This window comes from Mustelus asterias, chromosome 14 (assembly GCF_964213995.1).
Source record: "Mustelus asterias chromosome 14, sMusAst1.hap1.1, whole genome shotgun sequence".
NCBI classification, from domain to species: domain Eukaryota; kingdom Metazoa; phylum Chordata; class Chondrichthyes; order Carcharhiniformes; family Triakidae; genus Mustelus; species Mustelus asterias.
The window spans coordinates 88529812-88553490 of record NC_135814.1 but is presented as its reverse complement, the minus strand read 5'-3'; the positions used below and the strand labels follow the sequence as shown (position 1 = coordinate 88553490).

Sequence of the window (23679 nt, the reverse complement as noted above, 5' to 3'; positions counted from 1 at the left end):
TGTAATTCCAGCAAAGTGATCGCCCTTTTTTATTTCTAAGCTCCACCTCTATGGCATCATTTGAAGAGCCTTCTAAAACATTCTTTCTCATTACAGCAGATATGGTCTCTTTTATCAATCATGCAATGCCCCCTTAAAACTTTCAGTGAGATTTGACACAATCAATGGTGCCATCCACCCTCATTGCCAACTTTCTTTTGATGGCACTATTTATTGTTCCAATGCAGCCACCCCTCGTGCTTCCCATGGATTATCCTCAGCCTCTTCCTTTTGTTCATCTGAATACCACCCTTCAGTGACCTCATCTGGAAATATAAGACTGGCCTATATGTGTATGCTGACTACAGCTGGGTCACCTTTCCAACACTTCCCTCTGAACAGTCTGACAACTTGTCTGATATTAAGTCATGGGTAAGCTAAAAAAAAATTTCAGCTGAGCATCAGAAGAAAGGGCAAAACAATTATTCCCAGCTCTTTGCCAGTTACTCCATCCAAGCCAGCATCTAAACCACTAACTTTCTCCTCTATATTAATAGCTGCCTCTGCAACAAAGTTGCTGCTGATATCCTTATTCATACTTTCATCCCCTCTAGGTTCTGATCATAATGCATGACAGAGCAGGCTTCATGGATTGAATGGCCTACCCCTGCTTCTAATTTTATGTTTCTATGTACATTTCTATTTCTCCCACCAATTATTTCTCATTAGCCTCCACTTGCAACAAAATGCAACTCGCCTAAATCTTAATCATGCATATCCTAATCACTAAATGTCCTTGCCAAACAACTCCAGCCAGCCTTTGCTAACTTTCAGTGAAATTAAAAGAATTGTACTCATTTTCAAATTACTCCACAGCTTGCCCCATTCTTTTCTTCAAACGCCTGTAGCTCCAGATCCAGGAATACTTTGGTCCTTACAGTATAGCTGCCTGTGCTCCCTTTCAACCCACCACTGGCGGCAGAACCTTGTCTGAGACGTCATTGCTTGCATGAGTTTGAATAGCAATTATCCAATTGAAGGACATGATTCTCTTCTCATCCAGAATACAAACACTTTTGCTGAATATCAGTTGGAATTAGGAAATTAAGCTGTATTTTAATTTTATCTTTTTCCCTAAATCTAGGATATTATGGGCAGTTCCCTCAGCTGAAAGCTAACTTTGAATCTTCTTTATCTCTATGCACTGTACCTGGGAGAATGTCTTAAAAATATATAGTTATTTATTATTTCATTAATATAAAAAGTGACATTTTGCACTTGTACCTTTCAGAGTTAGGTGTTCTTTAGTCACTCATTGTGCAGATAGCTCATTCTACTGTATTTGCCCTCAGTAGATTTATCAGTTCTTATTGTTTGATGGTGAAGGGGTGCTACATGTTCCTGTCAATATTTCTTAAAAATATAATCAGATATTGCTTTCTCATCATACGCATAAATGTTTAACACATGCCACAATTGTCTCCCCCCCCCTGGTTTCAGGTGGTGCAGTTGGTATCCCGTCCTGGGGTAAATTCTGGTTGGCCATTCTTAATGTCTACAGTTGGGAAGGGATGAACACCTTGTTTCCTGAGATGTGGTGAGTCCTGTAACCAAACATTTAATTTTTCAAGTTTCTGGAGCCAGTTTTGCAGTGAAAACAAGTTGTTATAATTAGTGACATGAAAATTGTGTCAAAACAAGGACTGTTTTCTTTATCAGTACATTGCATTTCTAATGAGGAAGGATGTAGTATTTGATCTAGGTCATAGAGGTTTACAGCATGGAAACAGGCCCTTCGGCCCAACTTGTCCATGCCACCCTTTTTTTTAAAACCCCTAAGCTAATCCCAATTGCCCGCATTTGGCCCATATCCCTCAAAACCCATTGTACCCATGTAACTGTCTAAATGCTTTTTAAAAGATAAAATTGTACCCACCTCTACTACTATCTCTGGCAGCTTGTTCCAGACACTCACCACCCTCTGTGTGAAAAAATTGCCCCTCTGGACACTTTTGTATCTTTCGCCTCTCACCTTAAACCTATGCCCTCTAGTTTTAGACTCCCCTACCTTTGGGAAAAGATATTGACTATCTACCTTGTCTATGCCCCTCATTATTTTATAGACCTCTATAAGGTCACCCCTCAACCTCCTACGCTCCAGAGAAAAAAGTCCCAGTCTATTCAGCCTCTCCTTATAACTCAATCCATCAAGTCCCGGTAGCATCCTAGTAAATCTTTTCTGCACTCTTTCTAGTTTAATAATATCCTTTCTATAATAGGGTGACCAGAATTGCATACAGTATTCCAAGTGTGGCCTTACCAATGTCTTGTACAACTTTAACAAGACGTCCCAACTCCTGTATTCAATGTTCTGACCGATGAAACCAAGCATGTCGAATGCCTTCTTCACCACTCTGTCCACCTGTGACTCCACTTTCAAGGAGCTATGAACATGTACCCCTAGATCTCTTTGTTCTGTAACTCTCCCCAACACCCTACCATTAACTGAGTAAGTCCTGCCCTGGTTCAATCTACCAAAATGCATCACCTCGCATTTGTCTAAATTAAACTCCATCTGCCATTCGTCAGCCCACTGGCCCAATTGATCAAGATCCCGTTGCAATTGGAGATAACTTTCTTCACTGTCCACTATGCCACCAATCTTGGTGTCATCTGCAAACTTACTAACCATGCCCCCTATATTCTCATCCAAATCATTAATATAAATGACAAATAACAGTGGGCCCAGCACTGATCCCTGAGGCACACCGCTGCTCACAGGCCTCCAGTTGGAGGGCCGAAGGGCCTGTTTCCTGTGCTGTACTGTTCTCAGTTTGAAAAACAACTCTCTACAACCACCCTCTGACTTCTGTCAAGAAGCCAATTTTGTATCCATTTCGATACCTCACCCTGGATCCCGTGAGGTTTAACTTTATGCAGCAACCTACCATGCGGTAATGAAGCAGAGTGAACAATTGTCCTAAACTTATGATCACACTCAAAATGGGTAGTCATTAAAATGGACTGGGTAATTTCAGTTCAGGTTAATAGCAGGCCAAAGAGTAGAGTGACAGTAAGTGATTATTTAGGTTAAATACACTCTGACCAAAAGTAAAGAGTCACATTCTGGGGTTCTATGGATAGAGAAGGTGGCAAACTTGATTTTTGAAAAAGTAGTGTAATAAATATTGGGAGCATAATACAGGAGAAAACTGAGAACCATAAAAAGTTTATAGTAACAAAGCAAGAAAGTTGTTATGAGGGAGCATGAGGAAAGGTGGTGGTCTGAGGGTAAATAACAGGTAAGTAAAAGGATAGTCAAAGAATGGATAGAATAATTTGGAGATGAAGATACAGTCTTGTAATTTGAGAATAAAAGAGTGATTGCGATAAATGTACTTCTCCAGAGCTTTGTAGTGCCTGCTGTAGGTTGTCCAAGTCTCTGAAGCATATGGGAGCAGTGGGATCAATGCTGCCCAATAAATAATGGCCTTAGTGTTAGGTTTGAGATCCTGGTCCTCAAAACTTTCTTCCTTAGTCAGCCGAGGTCTGAGCTGGCACATTGGAGGCGTGACTCTACTTCACCGAGAGGAGGCACGCAAGATATAGAAAATGATCCCCATTTTCCAGGATCTTAATCATAGAGTCATAGAGGTTTACAGCATGGAAACAGGCCCTTCGGCCCAACTTGTCCATGCCGCCCTTTTTTTTTAAAACCCCTAAGCTAATCCCAATTGCCCGCATTTGGCCCACATCCCTCTATATCCATCGTACCCATGTAACTATCTAAATGCTTTTTAAAAGACAAAATTGTACCCGCCTCTACGACTACCTCTGGCAGCTTGTTCCAGCCACTCACCACCCTCTGTGTGAAAAAAATGCCCCTCTGGACACTTTTGTATCTCTGCCCTCTCACCTTAAACCTATGCCCTCTAGTTTTAGACTCCCCTATCTTTGGGAAAAGATATTGACTATCTAGCTGATTTGTGCCCCTCATTATTTTGTAGACCTCTATAAGATCACCCCTCAGCCTCCTACGCTCCAGAGAAAAAAGTCCCAGTCAACCTGGAAGTGGGGGGGATGGAAGGGTTATGCTGGAGGAACTGGTTGGAAGAGGTTTTCAAAGTTTTTAGTGAAAGGCCCATTTTCTCATATGGCCCAGAGAAGGAGTCAACAATGAGCTGGAGCTCAGTTTGCTGAGTGAGCTGATGTGCAAGGGTCATCTGCACAGTAAAGCTCAGTGACTCAGTGGAGTGGCTTTGGTTTTGGATTGAAGGCAATGTAGCTTGAACAGTTTACCATAATTTCTGTAACTGACTTCCTTGCCTGAGCTAATTTGCTGGGGTGAGGTGCTATACCAATGTACGCAGAACTTAGTCATTGCAGAAGACTCCCAAGACAACAGTGGAAGCACTTTAGCGACATTCTTGATACATCCCTGCTGACTCATGGGAGTTCCTGGCCTGTGACCAACCAAAATGGAGATAGTTCATTCAGGAAGGCGCCAAATACATCGCAAGACTTCAACAAGAACTCGCAGAGGTTAGGTTGGAGCACCGGAGAGAGTGCACAAACCTCCAAACAACTCGTCTACTTGACCTCCAAGTACCACTTGCCCCACATGTGGCAGAATCTGCAGATCACACTTTGGATTTACCATCTCAGAACCCATCGAATCTGAGTGGAAGCAAATCATTCTCAATCCAAGGGACTGCATAAGAAGAGAAAAAGAAAAGCACAGCCAGGATCCCATTCCCAATTGTTATTAGTTGATTATTATTTGAAGATGGCAATGAGAATAGCTCAGTTGTGAACATCTCCACAGTTTAATTGCTGACCAGTGATCCTCTGTTAATTTCACACACAAAAATTGGGTTATTTACCAAGATCCCAGAGGGTACCTGGTGTACGTGGAACTGTACAGAAGCAAAGAAGAAAATTGAAGACAAAACAGTGAAAAATAAAAATGACATTTTAATTTCTACTTAAATCGTGGCCATCTGTAAGTGAGAGGTTTAGATCAGAGATTGGACACTTCCCTGGGGTGCAGAGAGGGCACAGTCATAGGTAAAGTCCTGGCGTTATTCTGCTCCTTGCCCGCTGTCTTAATTGTGGAGTGAAATGTGCAGAGATACCAAATAGAGAAATAGTAAATGTTCCATGCAGATTTCCAATGCTTTACCTGTTACTGAGCTTTGTCTGTATTGTAATTTTATGTCAGGCTCTTCCCTCGATGGGTGCCGGCTCACCCCTCCACCTTGTGGTGTCACTGTCGCCAGGTCTATCTCCCTATGAGTTACTGCTATGCTGTGCGGCTCACTGCACAGGAAGACGAGCTTATTCTCAGTCTGCGCCAGGTAGGAACCAACTGCTTAGAATCCCTGATGTTTTGAGCTAAGTTTATATTTTCACACTTGGAGGACTTTGACTTTACAGATTCAAGGAAGGGTGGCTCTGATAAGGCTGTTACACTGCATTGGACTAAGTTGTTACACTCTGAAATCCTCTATTCCATTGTCCTTTGCTATGGATGGTGGCCTAACCAATGATGTGTGAAGATAAAATGTATTCATAAAATGAGGGTGGTTTTACCTGATTGAATATTCCACCAAGCTCTGCTCTAAGTGAACCATGTGCAATATATCGCAATTCTCTGTTAGTTCTAACAGACATGGTGCCCATCATAATACTGAGACGTGCACTTTGTTTGTGCACCGCTACTGGGTACTAGACTCGTATCTAAATCCAGAGAGTTTAGGTCTAGGTTACAGAGCTGAGATTAGGGACCTGCCAGTCTTGTGCAGTGGTCCTCCTGGTGATCAACTAGCCAAGACCTTGCAGTTGGTAAACTTCTTGTTCCTCTATCTACCTGGAGGCATCAAACTCATTAAGATTTTAGCCTGCAGGGTGGGGAATCCCCACCCTGAGTGGCAGGTTTACTCCTGTGGGTTCCACTAGCTGGCCTAGGGAACTGGACAGTCAGCAACGGCTGGGGTATTGAAGATTTGACTTGCTTAGTTTATGAGTTACTTGATTGGCTTGGTTTCAATCTTTCTTTGTCAGACACACCATCTCAGAGCCACTTTGATCACAAAGAAATGCCTGCCATCCACCCACCTAACCATCTCCACCCAAACTTGCCTTTCCCAAGGGGAATAGTCACATGACAACAGTAGCCACCTTTCAAAAATATTTCATTAACTGCTGTGGTAACTTGACCACAAGAAGATAGTCTAAACACGTTGTGAAAGCTAATCTTCTTTAAAATATAAAAATAACAAGTTCAAAATTAAGTATGGCCTCAAAATCGGGAATAGTTAGTTAAGCAGCAAAATAACAGTAACAGAAAAGAATCAAAATGAGCAGCAGTTAATGTAAGAATATAAACTGATGACATCACAGCACATACTGATGACATCACAGCACATACTGATGACATCACAGCACATACTGATGACATGAAAGAAGATGGTGCATAATAATGACACTCTATAACAATTACAAAGCACTTTGGGATGTTCACTGGTTCTGAAAGGTGCTGTAGAGATGCACATTTTTCTTTAGTTCACTTCATTATACGAGAAGATTGTGTTTTCTTCTTACCCACCAGAGGAAAGTCTACATCGTCCTCTGTCTTTATTGACCTACATTAGGTTGACCTCACAAAAGGTTGCTGCATAAGATAAAGGTACACGGAGTTGGGGGTAAAGTGTTAGCGTGGATTGAGGATTGGCTATCTAACAGGAAGCAGAGAGTTGGAATAGATGCGTGCTTTTCTGGTTGGCAGTTGGTGACAAGTGGCGTGCCGCAGGGATCGGTGCTGGGGCCTCAACTGTTTACCATATACATAGACGATCTGGAGGAGGGGACCGAGTGTAGGGTAACAAAGTTTGCGGATGACACAAAGATGAGTGGGAAAGCGAATTGCGTGGAGGATGCGGAAAGTCTGCAGAGAGATTTGGATAGGTTAAGTGAGTGGGCAAGGATCTGGAAGATGGAGTATAACGTTGGTAAGTGTGAGGTTATCCACTTTGGAAGGAATAATAGTAAAATGGACTATTATTTATTTTGTGAAAAATTACAACATGCTACTGTGCAGAGGGACCTGGGGGTCCTTGTGCATGAATCACAAAAACTCAGTTTGCAAGTGCAGCAGGTAATCAAGAAGGCAAATGTGGAATGTTGGCCTTTATCGCGAGAGGAATGGAGTATAAAAGCAGGGAGGTCATGCTGTAACTGTACAGGATACTGGTGAGGCCCCACCTGGAGTACTGTGTACAATTTTGGTCCCCTTATTTAAGAAAGGATATATTAGCTTTGGAGGGGGTACAGAGAAGGTTCACCAGGTTGATTCCGGAGATGAGGGGGTTAGCTTATGAGGAGAGATTGAGTAGACTGGGCCTGTACTCATTGGAGTTTAGAAGGTTGAGGGGAGATCTTATAGAGACATATCAGATAATGAAGGGGCTAGACAGGGTAGAAGCAGCGAGGTTATTTCCACTTACAATGGAAACAAGAACCATGGGGCATAGCCTCAAAATACGGGGGAGTCAATTTAGAACAGAGTTGAGGAGGAACTTCTTCTCCCAGAGGGTAGTGAATCTTTGGAACTCTCTGCCCAATGAAGCAGTAGAGGCTACCTCGTTAAATGTGTTTTAAGTCACAGATAGATAGATTTTTAACCATTAAGGGAATTAAGGGTTATGGGGACCGGGCGGGTAAGTGGAACTGAACCCTCTATCAGATCAGCCATGATCTTATTGAATGGCGGAGCAGGCTTGAGGGGCTAGATGGCCTACTCCTGCTCCTATTTCTTATGTTCGTATTAGAGGACTTACACTGGTCCTCCAATGCCTGTAAGTTAAAATTCTCATCCTTGTGTTTAAGTCCTTCCATTTCATTGCCCTTTTTTAAGTCTGGAAGTTTCTCGCTATACCTCTCCAACTTCCTTCTCTGCTCCCTCTAAGTCCTTCCTTTTATCAAATTTTTGGTCAACTTATTATTTTCTCCTTTTATCCTGGTCATTGTCATAGTCATTACGGTGCAAAAGTGGATCATTCAACCTATCAAAGTCCATATTTATATCCACGTACATTTTTTATCTTTGTCTCTGAATTGCCTTGGGCTTTTTTCCGATAGCTAAGGCACTGTATAAGGAAAAGTATTTTTGCAATGTGTTGTTAGCATCTGAAGCTCTACAAATGGAAATAGTTGTGTGGTTTCAATATCACTTTTTTTGTTTCCGTCAAACTGATTGCCTACGGTGTGTGATGGTACTGCGCTATTTATGTATTTTATGTTTAAGGGGAATGTTTTAAAGTTCAGTTTTTTTTCTACGGGCAGTCGGTGTGTCTGGTAAACATGACGCATGGATGCTGAGAAAGCAGGATAATTACTCATTTTAGCCATGCAGTGTTTATTTAGGAGAGCATGAATGGAATTTTTTATAGATGAAAAGGTCCATGGGATTTTATTAAAGGAGTGGAAGGTGGGTTTAGGTATACAGGGTCATGTGATAATGTGGTTAATGGGAGGAACTAGGTTTGTAACAGAGAAACAATTGTTCATTTTCTGGCTGGGGATGTTTAAAGACAGAAGTCTGCAAGCTGCTCTGAAAATCAAAACCTCTCTGAAATCTTCAAGCGTGTTCTCACAATTAATAGCAAGTATATCTGGTTTTGCTAACTGTAAAGTGGCGTTTGAGTCTAAGAGGAATAGTTATAGAGTCATAGAGGTTTACAGCATGGAAACAGGCCCTTCAGCCCAACTTGTCCATGCCACCCTTTTTGTTTAAACACCTAAGCTAATCCCAATTGCCCGCATTTGGCCCATATCCCTCTAGACCCATGTTATCCATGTAACTATCGAAATGCTTTTTAAAAGACAAAATTGTACCCGCCTCTACTACTACCTCTGGCAGATTGTTCCAGATACTCGCCACCCTCTGTGAAAAAATTGCCCCTTTGGACACTTTTGTATCTCTCCCCTCTCGCCTTAAACCTAAGCCCTCTAGTTTTGGGAAAAGATGTTGACTATCTAGCTGATCTGTGCCCCTCATTATTTTGCAGACCTATAAGATCACCCCTCAGCCTCCTACGGTCCAGGGAAAAAAGTCCCAGTCTATCCAGCCTCTCCTTATAACTCAAACCATCAAGTCCCGGAAGCATCCTAGTAAATCTTTTCTGCACTCTTTCTAGTTTAATAATATCCTTTCTATAATAGGGTGACCAGATTATTTGGAACTGAAATAGTGATAAGTTACAAATTAGAGTCGTTTCCTTTCATTTTTTATTAAAAAAACTATTCAACTATTAAAACTTAGGCTGCTTCATTTTGCCAGTGTTATATTTAAACTATTATGAATAAAGCTTGTTTTGATAAAAGATTCCTAATTTACTAATTTGAAGAGGGGTTTAAATTTATAAGAGAAATGTTGCTTGATTGGAGCTGATAGTGATAAATTAACAGTTAAGAATTGTTTCTTGTCATGTTTAAGTGTTGTTCACCTGTTAAAGGTTAAGGTAATTCATTTGTTGCAGTTAAACTGTGTTGTTAAATTTTGTTTAGCTCCCTAGTTTGTCAGTAAAATCACGCCTGGAGTGAAGCATCCTTTCCTCACATTTATGCCAAAATAGAAAAATTGTTAGGGTCTAGTCTGGCTTCAAAATATACCTTGGAGTTCAGGTCTAGCATCCTAACAGCTGCAAATCATAAACTAGAATTAATGAAAGAATCAGCACTAAATTACACTCTTTATGTGCGGAAATAATATTCTCATGTTGGATTTTGATGCTGAAATGCTAAAACATTCCTTAACATAATCTGCTTGCCCACGTGACAAACAAGTGACTCTCCTGTAGGTGGGAGTATATAAGAGGTCTATTTTAGTTTGAGTTGGCTCCAAAAGTGATGGAATATTGGAACTGAGTCAACCTTCAATGGCAGCTGTTATAATTTACTACCTGACCAGACAGGTATGAAGTACTCCAGAGCATTGTCAAGAGTTGTCTGAAGTTGAGAGGAAGCGGAAAGTTTATCAATGTCCTTTGCTGGTAGGCAGCGTGGTTTTAGCTGGTTGTACTCCAGCAGTACTTCTAGTGTACATCTGAGGGTTCCGATGTCTTAGCTATTGCTATCCATGCCAGTTTTCTTAACTTGGATAATTGATAGTGTTCTGAAACAGAACACTTCATACTGGGCAATAGATGTCCTTGTGTGTCAGACACCTGGTTATGGTGAATATACTCCTGATAAAATACACTGTAGTTATCTTTATTGTAAATTCCCTGCTATTTCCAAGAAAGTCCCTAATGTCGGAGTGCACCCGAATTCCAGAATGCTACAGAGGAAGATGCCTTGGAAAAGGGAGTCTTGTGCCAGAATTTGGTTGGGCCCCCGAGTCTGTGTTTACATTTCGACTTATTGTCCGTGCAGTGATGCTGTGGATAAGTACAACCCAAGTTTCTGCAAGATTTATATGAAATCTGGGGGCAGTAGAGGAGAGATGAGGACAGAAGCATCTGAATTTGGAACACAGCCTACTGGAGATGAAATCTATGCCCTGTTAATGAGGAAACCTTGCTGGGAAAGTTTATTTTGGTGTTTTTAACAGCAAGTGCCATGATTGTACTTTACATATTGCTGTTGTATCGTCATTTCTCACTCGCCAGTAAAGTTTGCCAAATTCTAACTTTGTTTTTCTCTAGGAGCTCTATGTTGAGGATTACAGTACCATTGACTGGCCTGCCCAGCGGAACAATGTGGCAGCTTGTGACCTGTACACACCACACAGCAGGCTTCTCACCATTGCATACGGTATGGGGGATCCCTCCATTACACACACATCAAAATCATTCGTGTTTTGCCATTTTTATTCGAAGAGGACATCAGCAAATTAGCTTTTTTATGAAGTGGAATGTTCATTAGTAACAATAAATGTCCTCCTCCATTTCTGAAGCTATTGATTCAAGGTTAATGTTGCTACCACTGAATAAGCGTATGTGTTCAATGTTTCCAAAGAAGCCTTGAAATTTTTTTTTGAAATCTTACTGTTTGATGTCAGGTGATGGAATGAGAAGCTGCATCATTATTAGAACTGCTTTGTACTAAATAATGTTGTTCCTCCTCAAGACGTGGTCCATATTTAGTCCAGTTGGGATGGTGTAGATTTGAACACTGCAAGAGTAATGGGGAGGAGGGGGGCTACATTCTGTTTGATGTTGATATTGAGGATAAAATATATAAAGCTGCCCATTTATGAATAGAAATCTGTCAAATTGGAAGAAGCTTTGCCATGATTTGATTGAAACGGGAGAACATTCCTAACTTATTTTTGTTTCCCCCCCTCCACCCCAAATATAGAGGTTATGAATATCCTGTATGTAGTGTAGATTCCACAGCTGATACGCACTCAGATGTAAATGTGCCATTCTGCTGTGCATTTATATTTTATTGTGGTGATGAGTCATTAAATTTGGGCTTTTACAGTTTTGTTGAATGTGTATGAGGATCACCACAGCACCAGCCTGAGGAAGAGGGCAGTTACAGAACTCTACGACCACATCACAGCTGATGACAGATTCACAAAGTGCATTAGTATTGGGCCAGTAAGTATTTATCGCAAAGGTGGTGTAGTATTGATGCCAATTTGTTTAAGACTGATATCTTCATAACAATTTTTCTGTTTGGATGACTGTTAAAGATTTGCGTGGTCACCAGGTATTTTGAAAGTACTGTTGCACTGTTTATTATCTTAATTTAGCACAGTTGGGAAGGAGCCTCCACTGAATGGAATGAGATAAAAACCATTATGCTAGCTATGATGGAATGTTGATAGTTTAAGTAAACCAAAGGAAAACTTCGAATAATCAAGGTTTTCTTTCGATTTTGGACAAAACAAAATAGTAAACAGTGAGGAAGAAAGTTTTAGAAGTTTGTTTATTAGTGTCATTGCAATGAAGCTACTGTGAAAATCCCCTCGTCGCCACACTCAGGCACCTGTTCAGGTACACTGAGGGAAAACAGCATGGCTAATGCACCTAACCAGCACGTCTTTTGGACTGTGGGAGCAAACTCAGAGCACCCGGAGAAAACCCACGCAGACACAGGAAGATGGGCAGAGCCCGCACAGACAGTGACCCAAGCTGGGAATTGAACGCGGATCCTTGGCGCTGTGTGGCAACAATGCTAACCACTGTGCCACTGTCAGACATCGGGGATCAGATTTTTGTGGACGAGGCAGGAAGATTGAGTTGGAAAACTTCCTAACGCACAGTGGTTAGCGCTGCTGCCTTACAACACCAGAGACCTGGATTCAATTCTGGCCTTGAGTGACTGTCTGCGTGGGTGTGCTCCGGATGCTCTGGTTTCCTCCTACTGTCCAAAGACGTGCAGATGGGTGGGTTGGCCACGCTAAATGCGTGGGGTTACGGATAGGATGGAGGAGATGACCTGGGTGGGACGCTCTTCGAGAGAATCAGTGCAGACCTGACGGGCAGAATGGCCTCTTTCTGCATTGTAGAGATTCCAACAGATCTGCCCCTTTTAAAAAGACTAATGCCTGCCATATTTTTGTGTCAGAGAGACAGATGCGGGATGGAGTTGGATCCACCACGTGCAGAAGCAGGTCTGAAGTTACAACGAATGTGGGCAAATGACGCGATGGCAGACTACAGCGCCCTCTTCTGCTAACTAGGACATCAGACCAGTTGTCGTGATGAATGTCAGGCCCTAAATCCTACCCACACGTCCCCTTCATGCCCCCTATACACTCCTATACTCTCATGCACCCTCATATATTCATGCCTCCCATGAATCTTTCACCCAGTATCCACTTTGGGCAGATCTCAGGAGCCATGTTTTTGAAATGGACATGGAAGAAAACCTCATGCACCCTAATAGAACTGACATTCAAATACATATCATACTGAAAAAGAAACTGATTCAAAAAAGCTATTGAGAAGATTTAAATCCACTCAAGCGATTAATCTGTTGTAAAAACAAGCAACATCTATTCAGAAACCATACCAAAGACCCACAATCCTTTAATAACCTCTTAATACTATTAATCAAACTATGAATTCCATCCTTGCTGAGATGTGTGATTCTGGAGCATTTGAAACCTGGCATTCATACTGACCTCAGCTATCAAACGAACTGTTAAAAATCTCAGATAATGATTTCTATTGAAATTACAAAAGCTGGCCCCATTTTTTAAGCAGCCCAAGATGTTCAGTCAATCAATGCAATCCCAAAGGAATTGTCTCTTTTTGTTTCCCTTTAAGTGAAAGCTGTAAAAAAAAATTCAAATTTAAAGGGCTGTGAGCACTTGCATCACTTAGGATCCTTGCACTTCAAAATTCTCAAAGTGCTTTCTTTAGTTTTGAATGGATCATAGCACTGTTTCCATGGAAGATACTGTTACCTATCTCAAATGAAAGCAAAATAACTTGGATGCAGAAAATCTGAAAGCAAAGCAGAAAACAATAGAAAGACATGGCAGGTCTGGCAGCATCTTTGGAGGGAGAAACAAAGTCAGTGTTTCAAGTGCATAAAGCTTTTTGAAGGTGGTGTGAGTAAATGAGTTACTGCACCAGGATAGATATCACTACCTTACCAGTGCTAATATTACCATTTTAACTGGTATTTTATGGTCAGCAGTGATGCAAAGGTGTTCACCACTAACTTCAAAAGCAAGCTGCCTACAAAAATCTAGCAATATCTATGGTGAGGATTGCACCTTTCCTGAAGTAGTTTGAATCTGATGCCTAGCCAAGGGGGATTTCCAGGCATGCAGCAACAGATATGTCACCAAGTAAGCTAAGTAGCAATCACATTGACGTATTCTAACAGACAGCAAAGCAGGACCTAAAATGCAGTTATCATGAACTTAAATTTTATGGAGAGTGAAATAAATGATTGGGACATAAACGTGGAAACAAGGTAGAGCCTGAAGCATCATAATTCTAAAAATATTTTATTGAGCATAATTTTTAAAATATTATTTTAAAGTATGGGAACTTATCATGGAGTAATTTGGCAAGCCACAAACACAAAATTAGCTTTCAAGGCTGGTGAGGCTTTTCAATGGTAATTATAAATTTGCTGCATTGTTTAAAAGCTCAAGGGTTTTTACAGTGAGACCAATCACAAGTCTTGTCAGTTTGCAAACTAAGGAGACTTCAGTAGTGCACCTCGCAGATTAGTGTTGAATTATTGACAGTAACTTCTGGATTTTCACATTTAGCTGTGTGTGTAGACTCCTGTCAGTTTCAGAGGGGTAATGATAGTAAATGCTGACAGTGTTTTTAATACTACTGCAAAGTCTGGATGTTTGTATCCCACTTCCCACTGACATGGGCCACATGTTGACGCTGAATAAATACAAAGCTTGTCTCAGGAGTTACAGTGAGACTGGGGCACAGTCTATTGTGTGTGTGAGGGGTCAGATCAGCTCAGTTGGCTGGATGGCTGGTTTGTGATGTGTGTTCAATTCCCATACCGACAGGTTATTCATGAAGGCCTGCTTTCTCAACTTTGCCCCACGCCTGAGGTGTGGTGATCCTTGGGTCAAATCACCACCAGTCAGCTCTCCCCCCTCAAAAGAGAGAGAGCAGCCTATGGTCATCTGGAAACTGGTGATTTTACATCGTTTGTGTGTGCAGTGCTATTGCTCTAGGCAAGGGCCACATGGTCATTTGATACTGTCAATGTGGATATAGTCATGTGAAGAAGTGTAGGTGGAACTAAAGTGGAAACTTCCCTGCTTCACTATCATCTATGATTCTATTTGTCTTTTAGATTTCCAAAACTATCAACATGTTGGTTCGCTGGCATGTGGAGGGTCACAAGGCCCCTGCTTTTCAGGAGCATGTTTCTCGGATCCCAGACTACCTCTGGTAAGTCATCTGTCTGAGTTGCTTTGGGGTGAGATAGTAAAGACCAACTAAATTTGGTTTGAGAATGTACCATTGCTTCTGCTTTTTATTGACTTACATCCTAGTTACCTGAGCTTTTCTGTTTCATCAATGTCTTCTCTAATTTATTGTGTAATCATAGAAATCATAGAAACCCTACAGTGCAGAAGGAGGCCATTCGGCCCATTGAGTCTGCACCGACCACAATCCCACCCAGGCCCTACCCCACATATTTTACCCACTAATCCCTCTAACCTACGCATCCCAGGACTCTAAGGGGCAATTTCTTTTTTTTTTAACCTGGCCAATCAACCTAACCCGCACATCTTTGGACTGTGGGAGGAAACCGGAGCACCCGGAGGAAACCCACGCAGACACGAGGAGAATGTGCAAACTCCACACAGACAGTGACCCGAGCCGGGAATCGAACCCAGGACCCTGGAGCTGTGAAGCAGCAGTGCTAACCACTGTGCTACCGTGCCGCCCTAGTAATCCTGGCTAATACATTTAAAACCATTTAAGAGTTTTGATGTTGAGTTGTTTCCACTGGTTGGTTTCTCAATAATGAGTGGACACAGATTCAAGATAATCAGAAATAAGTAATTAGGAGAATATACAAGAAACTGTGATGTTCTCATCATGGACTGCCCTGACCTTGAAGGCCCAATGTTTGTAAAGAGTGTTGCCCCTTGGGCACTGCACCTTTCTCAGATAAGAAATGTGATTTGTTTAGATCCCTTTCCCAAGATTCATACCACAAGAAAGGTTATTTTGGCCTAGCAGATTATTTAGTTTCTATCCACTCTTTATAATTGAGTCAGAAATTGACTGTAGGGAAACATAAAATCTTCCTGTTGTGTGTGCATTAAATCTCAGTATGAGAAAATAACAGTACTCGAGTAGTAATGTCTTTTAATACCTGATGCAGCAGGATAGATCATGGCAGCACAGTAGCACCTCTCTACTTGTGCTGCTCACTTAGAACTGCTCAGAAACCAACCCAATACAAATGGACATTTGTGGTAGATTGGTGCTTTACTAGAACAATTGGAACCAGAAAATTAAACACCACAGAGACTGCAGATTGTTCTAGGGAAAGGCCCCACCAATGCCTTTTCGGATAAACCAGGAATGGGCAATAAAATGTGACCTTATCAACAGCACCCACACCTTCACAGTAATATGTTTAACAAATCAAGCACTCGTAATGCCAGATTAGATGCATATGTGGGAAAGGTACAAAATCTCCTGCAATCATTCTAACGTATGAGTGTTGTCAATGTGATTATAATGACATCTGCAGCCTCATCCCGTGACAATTCTGTCACATCAAATTCACCACAGCTAATTTACACGATTCTATGTACTGAAGTGAGTGCGTATAGAGGTGTGGAACTTTAAACGGGAAAGATGTGGATTTGTTACAAGAACATAATTTGATACAAAAACAAAAAATAATGCAATTACTCAGCGGGCCTGATGCCATCTGTGTAGACAGAAGCAGAGTCGACACCGGTTGCCAAACTGGCAGGGATACCCCACCCACCATCAGTTTAGTGGGGAAGGCCCAACAGTCAACTGCTGGCAAACCTGACAGGAAAAACGTGCACCTTCCATTTAATCCCTGAGCTGCCACTGAATTGCTATAGACTCGGTGATAATGAGCCTAACTGACATCCAACTACAGCAGGTGGTACAGCATCAGCCCATTCCACCCTCCTGCTTTATTGGAGGTGACGCACAGGGGGGGGGAGGGGGGGGGTGGTTGCTGTAGGTCTGTCCCGTAGTTAAATGGGCCTGGCTGCCATGCTTCCCACCACAAAAGGTGTATTAAATCCAGCCCTTAATCCTGTTTCTCTCACTCAGATGCTGCCATGCTCACTGAGTCCTTCTGTTTCTCATTTCAGATTTCCAGCATTCTCTGTATTTTGCTTTATAACATAATTTGGGGAGTCAGTGATGTTGTGATATTGTCGCTGGACTAGTAATCCAGAATTCCAGGGTAATGCTCTGGGGAGCCAGGTCCAAATCTCCTCACGGCAGATAGTGAAATTTAATGACAAAAATATGGAATTGAAAGCTTAATGATAACCGTGAAACCATTGTCGGTTGTCATTTTAAGAAAACCCATCGGTTCATTAATGTCCTTTAGGGAAGGAAATCTGCCATCCTTACCTGGTCTGGCCTACATGTGACTCCAGAAATGCCCTTGGGGATGGGCAATAAATGCTGGCCCAGCCAGCAATGCCCATGTCCCATGAACAAATAAAAAAGAATTTGACTTATTCCTAATTACCATTATAATATGAATAATATGTGTACATTGATGCAGTGAAGTGAGCTTGGAGCAGTGCCAATGTTACTGATAACTGCAGCATCTCACTGATCACTGCGGAACAGCATCCAAACCATCTCCAGTTCATTTCAGCCTGACAATCTATTAATTCATTTCACAGGCTTGGCCTTGATGGACTGAAGATGCAGGTAAAGTTTTTTAATTCATCATTGAGTTGATGTGAAGAACACTGGGAGAGGGGACCTGTTTAAAGTGTTTAAAGCAGACCTGCAGCTCTGGTTCTGCTTGGCAGGAATGTATGACTTTAGACACATCGAATCAGTGAAGCAGTTTTCTCTTTATAGTCAATTTTCCAGAGGGTGTGTGACAGTGCATTTCCTTTTCAATAGACAAATGATTTTAGATACTTTTTAAGGTGTTATTCACTTACAGGAACAATAAATTCCAGTGCTGTCAGCCATTTAGTTATTGTAAGATGTTCTGCTTTTTATTTATTTTGTCAGAGCGATTGCTATCTATCTAGAGTTCCTCATTTGTTATGATATTTAGCTGACTCACAACAAGCACAGTTCAAGTTTACTGCTCTCTGATCATCAGGTGTTGTGTCATCATAGAATTCCTACAGTGCAGAAAGAGGCCATTCAGCCCATCGATTTGCATTGATAACAATTCCACCCGGGCCCTATCCCTGTATTTACCCTGCTAATCCCCCGACACTAAGGGGCAATTTAGCATGGCCAATCAACCTAACCCGCACATCTTTGGACTGTGGGAGGAAACCGGAGCACCCGGAGGAAACCCACGCAGACACGAGGAGAATGTGCATACTCCACACAGTCACCTGAGGCCGGAATTGAGCCCAGGTCCCTGGCGCTGTGAGGCAGCGGTACTTACCACTGTGCCACCATCCTGCCCATAATGTCATGAGGCAAGGTTGAGAACACCTGGTGGCAAAGAGCTTGTATGGCAGTGAAACAAGAACCTCACTGGGGCTGCTTACAAGCTCACTGTGGTGAGTCTTAGACACTTTGACTGCCTTGATTTTGGCAGCTATTAGTTAGAGCTGTAAGTAAATTGTTTCTAATTAAGACTAATAGACTGCAAATTTCTACACTGCAGTGCAGTCAGTGATATGGGTATTGGGTATTCATAGAAGACACTTAAGTATCTGCATTGGATATTTAAGAAGCTTACTAAATTATCTGTCTGTGTCCCAGGGTACCAATGGATCTCAGCTGTGGGATACAGCTTTTGCTGTCCAGGCCTATCTTGAGGTGAGCAATGAAGACTACTGCAAATTAGCAAACAGCCCGACTGATTGAACAAATAGAACTTCTTTAATAATGAAGTCATTAACCCCAAACTGAACAGTTTGTTCAGCATACAATGTGCACTTTACTGAGGGTGACTTTTGAATGATCCAGTTACCATGTGGAATGACTAGTTATTCAATTTATCTGGGCTGCGATTTCCCTCTCCTCTCAATTCTGGTCTGAGACCGTGGAGCCTTGCAGTATTTCCAGTAATAACTGAGCTGAGATTAGCCAAGTCAACACAAACACAGGAGTGAAACATGGTTCTTGGTTTGTACTGCGCAGAACTTATAATGTGATTTATTACCATTTCTTTAATGGATAAAACCCTACATGATTGATTGAGACGTCAGACTGAAAATAAAAACATACAATGGGCTAATTTATGGTGCAACAGATTTAAGGTAATTGGCAAAAAAAGCAATGTCAACGTGAGAAAAATCTTTTTCACACTGAGTTGTTGGGATCTGGAATGCTCTGTGCCAGGGAGTGGGGGAGTCTGGTTCAATCGAGGGATTCAAGAGGGAATTGAATCTGAAAAGGAAGAATGCAGGGAGAAGGAGAGAGAGTAGTGTGCGGTGAATGCTCTTTGAGAGAGCCAACACAGACACAATAGGCCAAATGGTCTTCTGTGCTGTAAACATTCTGTGATTCTCCATCACATTGTCAGAATGGTGACCAGCAACAGGATCCTGTGCTGTTGTTGCACCTTTGCTGAGGTGACTTTGAAGCTGAATGGGGAAGTGGTGCTTTAAGTTCTTTAGCCTTTTGTGAGCTGTGAGCTATCAAATAGAATGATAACGAGATTCATTGAATTCTTCCCGTACAGGGAACCTTTTTGGAAGCATGGGTGCAGTCCTTAAGGCCTTAATATTTTAATTCTCCATTTGGAAAAGAAATGAGTTAAAACTAACTCCCCATGAATTGAGATCAGGAATTCAGGCACAGTAATGCAATATAAAAATAAGTCCTGACCTTGGCTGGAATGTTTCAGATATCCATATAGTGACTGTTTGACTTGTTACCTCCTGAAGGAGTGAAATTCCTAAGACCCAAAGTTTGCAGGCATAACAGAAATTATATCCTTGTTCTATCAGAAGAGTTAAACATATCCCATTGCAAAGTTAAGGGAAAGTATAATAACTTTTGGAAGCATATGAATATTTAAAGATATTGGAAGTTTCTGAAGATTGACTAAAAACCAACTGAGCTCACACCAACAACAGTAACATAAGATGGTGTGTGTATTTAAAAAAACAATAGCCTTCTATCACTTTCAAAATTGTAGCAATTCTATGAAGAAAAATAGTGAGAAATATGCTCCATTTGTACCGGTTTCCCCAGATTCTCACCCCTATATGTGTGCATGCTTTTTATTCTCAAAATGGTCTGATAACTTTTGATATTTTCTGTTGATGCAGGCAGGAGCTCAGGATATCCCAGAATTCGCAACCTGTCTCAAATGTGCCCACACGTATTTCCAAATTTCACAGGTAATGTCAGATACTGAGAGTTAAAATTCCACTATAAAAGTGGTACACCATGGCTAACTAGAGAAGTTCGCAATCATATTAGATTTAAAGAAGAAGCTTACAATATTGCCAAAGAGAGCTGTAAATCTTGAGGATTGAGAGGGTTTTAAAAATCATCGAAAGGTAACCAAGGAATTAATAAAAGTGCAAGAAAACGGAATGAAAATAAGCTAGCACAGTGGTTAGCACTGCTGCCTCACAGCACCAGGAACCTGGGTTCAAAACCAGCTTCGGGTCACTGTCTGTGTGGACTTTGCACATTCTCCCTGTGTCTGTGTGCGTTTCCTCCGGGTGCTCCAGTTTCCTCCCACACTCCAAAGATGTGTGGGTTAGGTTGATTGGACATACTAAATTGACCGTAACGTAAGGGGGATTAGCAGGGTAAATGAGGGTTATGGGAATGGAGCCTGGGTGGGATTGTGTCAGTACAGACTTGATGGGCTAAATGGCCTCCTTCTGTACTGAAGGGATTCTGTGATTCTAGCAAGAAATTTCCAAACACATTTTAAGAGCTTTTGCAAATATGTATAAAGGAAGAGATTAGTGAAAGTAAATGTGGGTCATATATAGAGAGACAGGAGAAATTATGAAGAGGAATAAAGAAATAACAACAAATAATTTGTGTCTGTCTTCAGAATAGAAAGCACGAGAATAGAATTCGTGGGGAAGCAAGGATCTAATTCATATGAGTAAAAAAAAAGGTATCGGAGAAATCCTTGAACCTGATGATGATGCCAAGGAGCAGTTGCAGAAATAGTTTCTGCATTGGATTTTCTCTTTCAACTAGATTCACGAATGGTTCCTATGGATTTGAGAGTAGCAAATGTTTAACACCTTTGTTCAAGAAAGGAGGGAGAGGGAAAAGTCCAGTGAGTCTGGCAGTATTAGGGAAAATGTTAGAATCTATTAGGATATGGTAACAGGGTACTTGGAAAATTGCAATATAATTAGGCGGAGTGAACATGGATTTAGGAAAGGGCAATTGTGTTCGACAAGAGTATAACTAGAAGGCTGATAAAGGAGAACCAGTGGACGGTGTATATTTGGATTTTCAGAAGGCAAGGTGGGGTCAGGGCTCATGGGACTGGGTTAATATATTAGCATGGATTGAAGGTAGGTTAACGGGCAGAAAACAAAGTCAAAATAAGCTGGTCATTTTTGGGTTTGCAGGCTCCAACTAGTCAAGTGCTCTAAGGCTCAGTGCTTGGAACTTAGCAATCTACAATTTATATCAATGATTTTGATGAGATGACCAAGTGTAATATATCCAAGTTTGATGATACCAAGATAAATGGGAAAGGACATTGAGGAGGATGCAAAGAGGATATAGACAAATCATTGATTGGGCAAAAAAGTGGCAGATAGTATTAATATGGGGAACTGTAAAAATATCCAGTTTGAAAGATAAATGGGTAGGCAGACTATTTTTTGGAATGTGAGAGACTAGTATGTTGGTATTTGGAGGGATTTACCATAGAAAAGAACCACAGAATCCCTATAATGCGGAAGGAGGCCAATGGATCCATCGAGTCTGCGAAATAGCATCTTACCCAGGCTCCCAATCCCCATAACCCTGAACTCAGAAAATCATGTAAATCTTTGGAATTCCCTAGCCCAGGGGGCTGTGGATGCTCATTTGGTAAATATATTCCAGAATTAGATCAAGTTAGGCACTAAGGAAATCTAGAGCTATGGGAATAAGACAGGGTTCAAAAGTTCAATCATGATCTTATTGAATTGTAGAGCAGGCTCAATGACATTGACCTCGTATTTTTATGTTCCTAAAATAAAGATTATCACATCCTGACTGTATGTGAAAATCTGGTTACTATCTGTCCTGCAGACTTGATATTATTTTGACTGGTTTTTTTAAAAATGCGGTTTTATATGTTTAAATTGAATGTTCAGTATTTGGCACAGTGAGTTTCTGGTGGAACCCCATAAAAATACTTCAATACAAATGTAGAACTAGAAGCAAATTCTTGGACAAAACCTAAATCGATATAAAGCGACGGATAAACTTTTGCACAGATAGTCCCATAATTGGAGCAAGACTGCCTTGCACATTCCAGGAAGCCACTCATGCTCTGATTCTGGCAGTCCTTTAATCTGGGACTTGTAATAGACTTGCTGTGCCTATAAGCCTGAAGAGGGCATACAGCGCTTACAAAAACTGGTCTTGGACTAGCCAGTATGAAAACTGAGCTGGACCACAGCTGGCCTTAAGGAGTACTAACAACTGAAGATTTCGGCAGCGAAATACCACTTCCAGAAAGAAAGGGCCTGCATTTCTTTCATGTATTTCCTATTATCAAGATATCCAAAAACACTTCTTCAGTCAGTTACTTTTTCAGGTAGCTGTTATATATGCTAACATTGCAGCTAACTGTCGTACAAGAAGAATGAGATATGACTAGAATCATAGAATCCCTACAGTGCAATAGGAGGCCATTCAGCCCATCGAGCCTGCACCGACAACAACGCACCAGGCATTATCCCTGTAACCCCACATATTTACTTTGCTAGCCCTCCTGACACTGAGACAATTTAGTATGGCCAATCAACCTAAACTCGCACAACTTTGGAGTGTGGGAGGAAACCGGAGCACCCGGAGGAAACCCATGCAGACATGGGGAGAACATGCAAACTCCACACAGTCACCCAAGGCCAGAATTGAACCCGGATTCCTGGCGCTGTGAGGCAGCAGTGCTAACCACCGTCCCACCGTGCTGCCCTGAGTACTAGCTGATGTATTTTCATGGATGTAAACAAAAGTCGATTGTGATATCAGGAGAACTCTTTGAATAGTGACAGGGAATCTCTAACATCCACCTTGAAAAGGTGCACCAGCTCTCAGATTAATATCTCATCCAAAAGACCAACTTTAGGACTTAAGCAACTATTCAAGGCTGATAAATAAATAAATCAATATGCAGTACAAGAGTGGAGAGTAAATCCAAACCTAACTCGGAGGAGAGAGTGCTATCAATTTGCCAAGCTGGTGATTTTGAAAGCCAGTTAACTGCCCCTGTGCGTTTTCTTAGCCCATTCCTCTCAGGCAGGAGAGTCCTATTTAAACTATGCCTGTTGTGGCTCAGCTCCCAGCTTGGGTCACTTTCTGTGCAGAGTCGGCACGTTCTCCTAGCATCTGCGTGGGTTTCCTCTCTCAGTCGAAAAGACGTGCTGGTTAGGTGCATTGGCCATGCTAAATTCTTCCTCAGTGTGCCCCAATATTCGTCTGAGTTTGGCGACTAGAGGATTTTCACAGTAACTTCATTGCAGTGTTAATGTAAGCCTACTTGTGACACTAATAAATAAACTTTAAAAATTTTGAATTTAAGAACAAAACTTTAAAAATGTACTTCTGCCTGTGAGTAAGTGGGTTGTGGATTCAAATCTCACTCCAGCACCTGAGCACGTAATCGAGACTGAGACGCCAGTGCAGTACTAAGGCAGTGCTGCACTGGCAGCAGTGCCACCTAAACCAGGGCCCTGTCTGCCCCCTCAGGACATAAACAGTCCTATGATATGATGGTGTCCTGATCAATATTTATTCCTAAACCAACATCACAAAAAGAGATTATCAAGTTATTATCACATCACTGTCTTTGGGATTTGCTGACTGCAAGTTGGTTGCTGTGTTT

The 23679-nt window shown here is 41.6% G+C and overlaps 1 protein-coding gene across 1 annotated transcript in view; it reads left to right on the top strand.

Moving 5' to 3' along the window:
- lss (lanosterol synthase (2,3-oxidosqualene-lanosterol cyclase)) overlaps positions 1-23679 on the top strand; it is a 71289-nt gene that overhangs the window by 16260 nt on the left and 31350 nt on the right. The window contains exons 6-13 of the mRNA XM_078228826.1: positions 1480-1576; positions 5201-5336; positions 10686-10794; positions 11467-11585; positions 14779-14876; positions 17351-17378; positions 18408-18464; positions 19925-19996. Coding sequence (XP_078084952.1) covers positions 1480-1576; positions 5201-5336; positions 10686-10794; positions 11467-11585; positions 14779-14876; positions 17351-17378; positions 18408-18464; positions 19925-19996 — 716 coding nt within the window. The remainder of the gene's footprint in view (positions 1-1479; positions 1577-5200; positions 5337-10685; positions 10795-11466; positions 11586-14778; positions 14877-17350; positions 17379-18407; positions 18465-19924; positions 19997-23679) is intronic.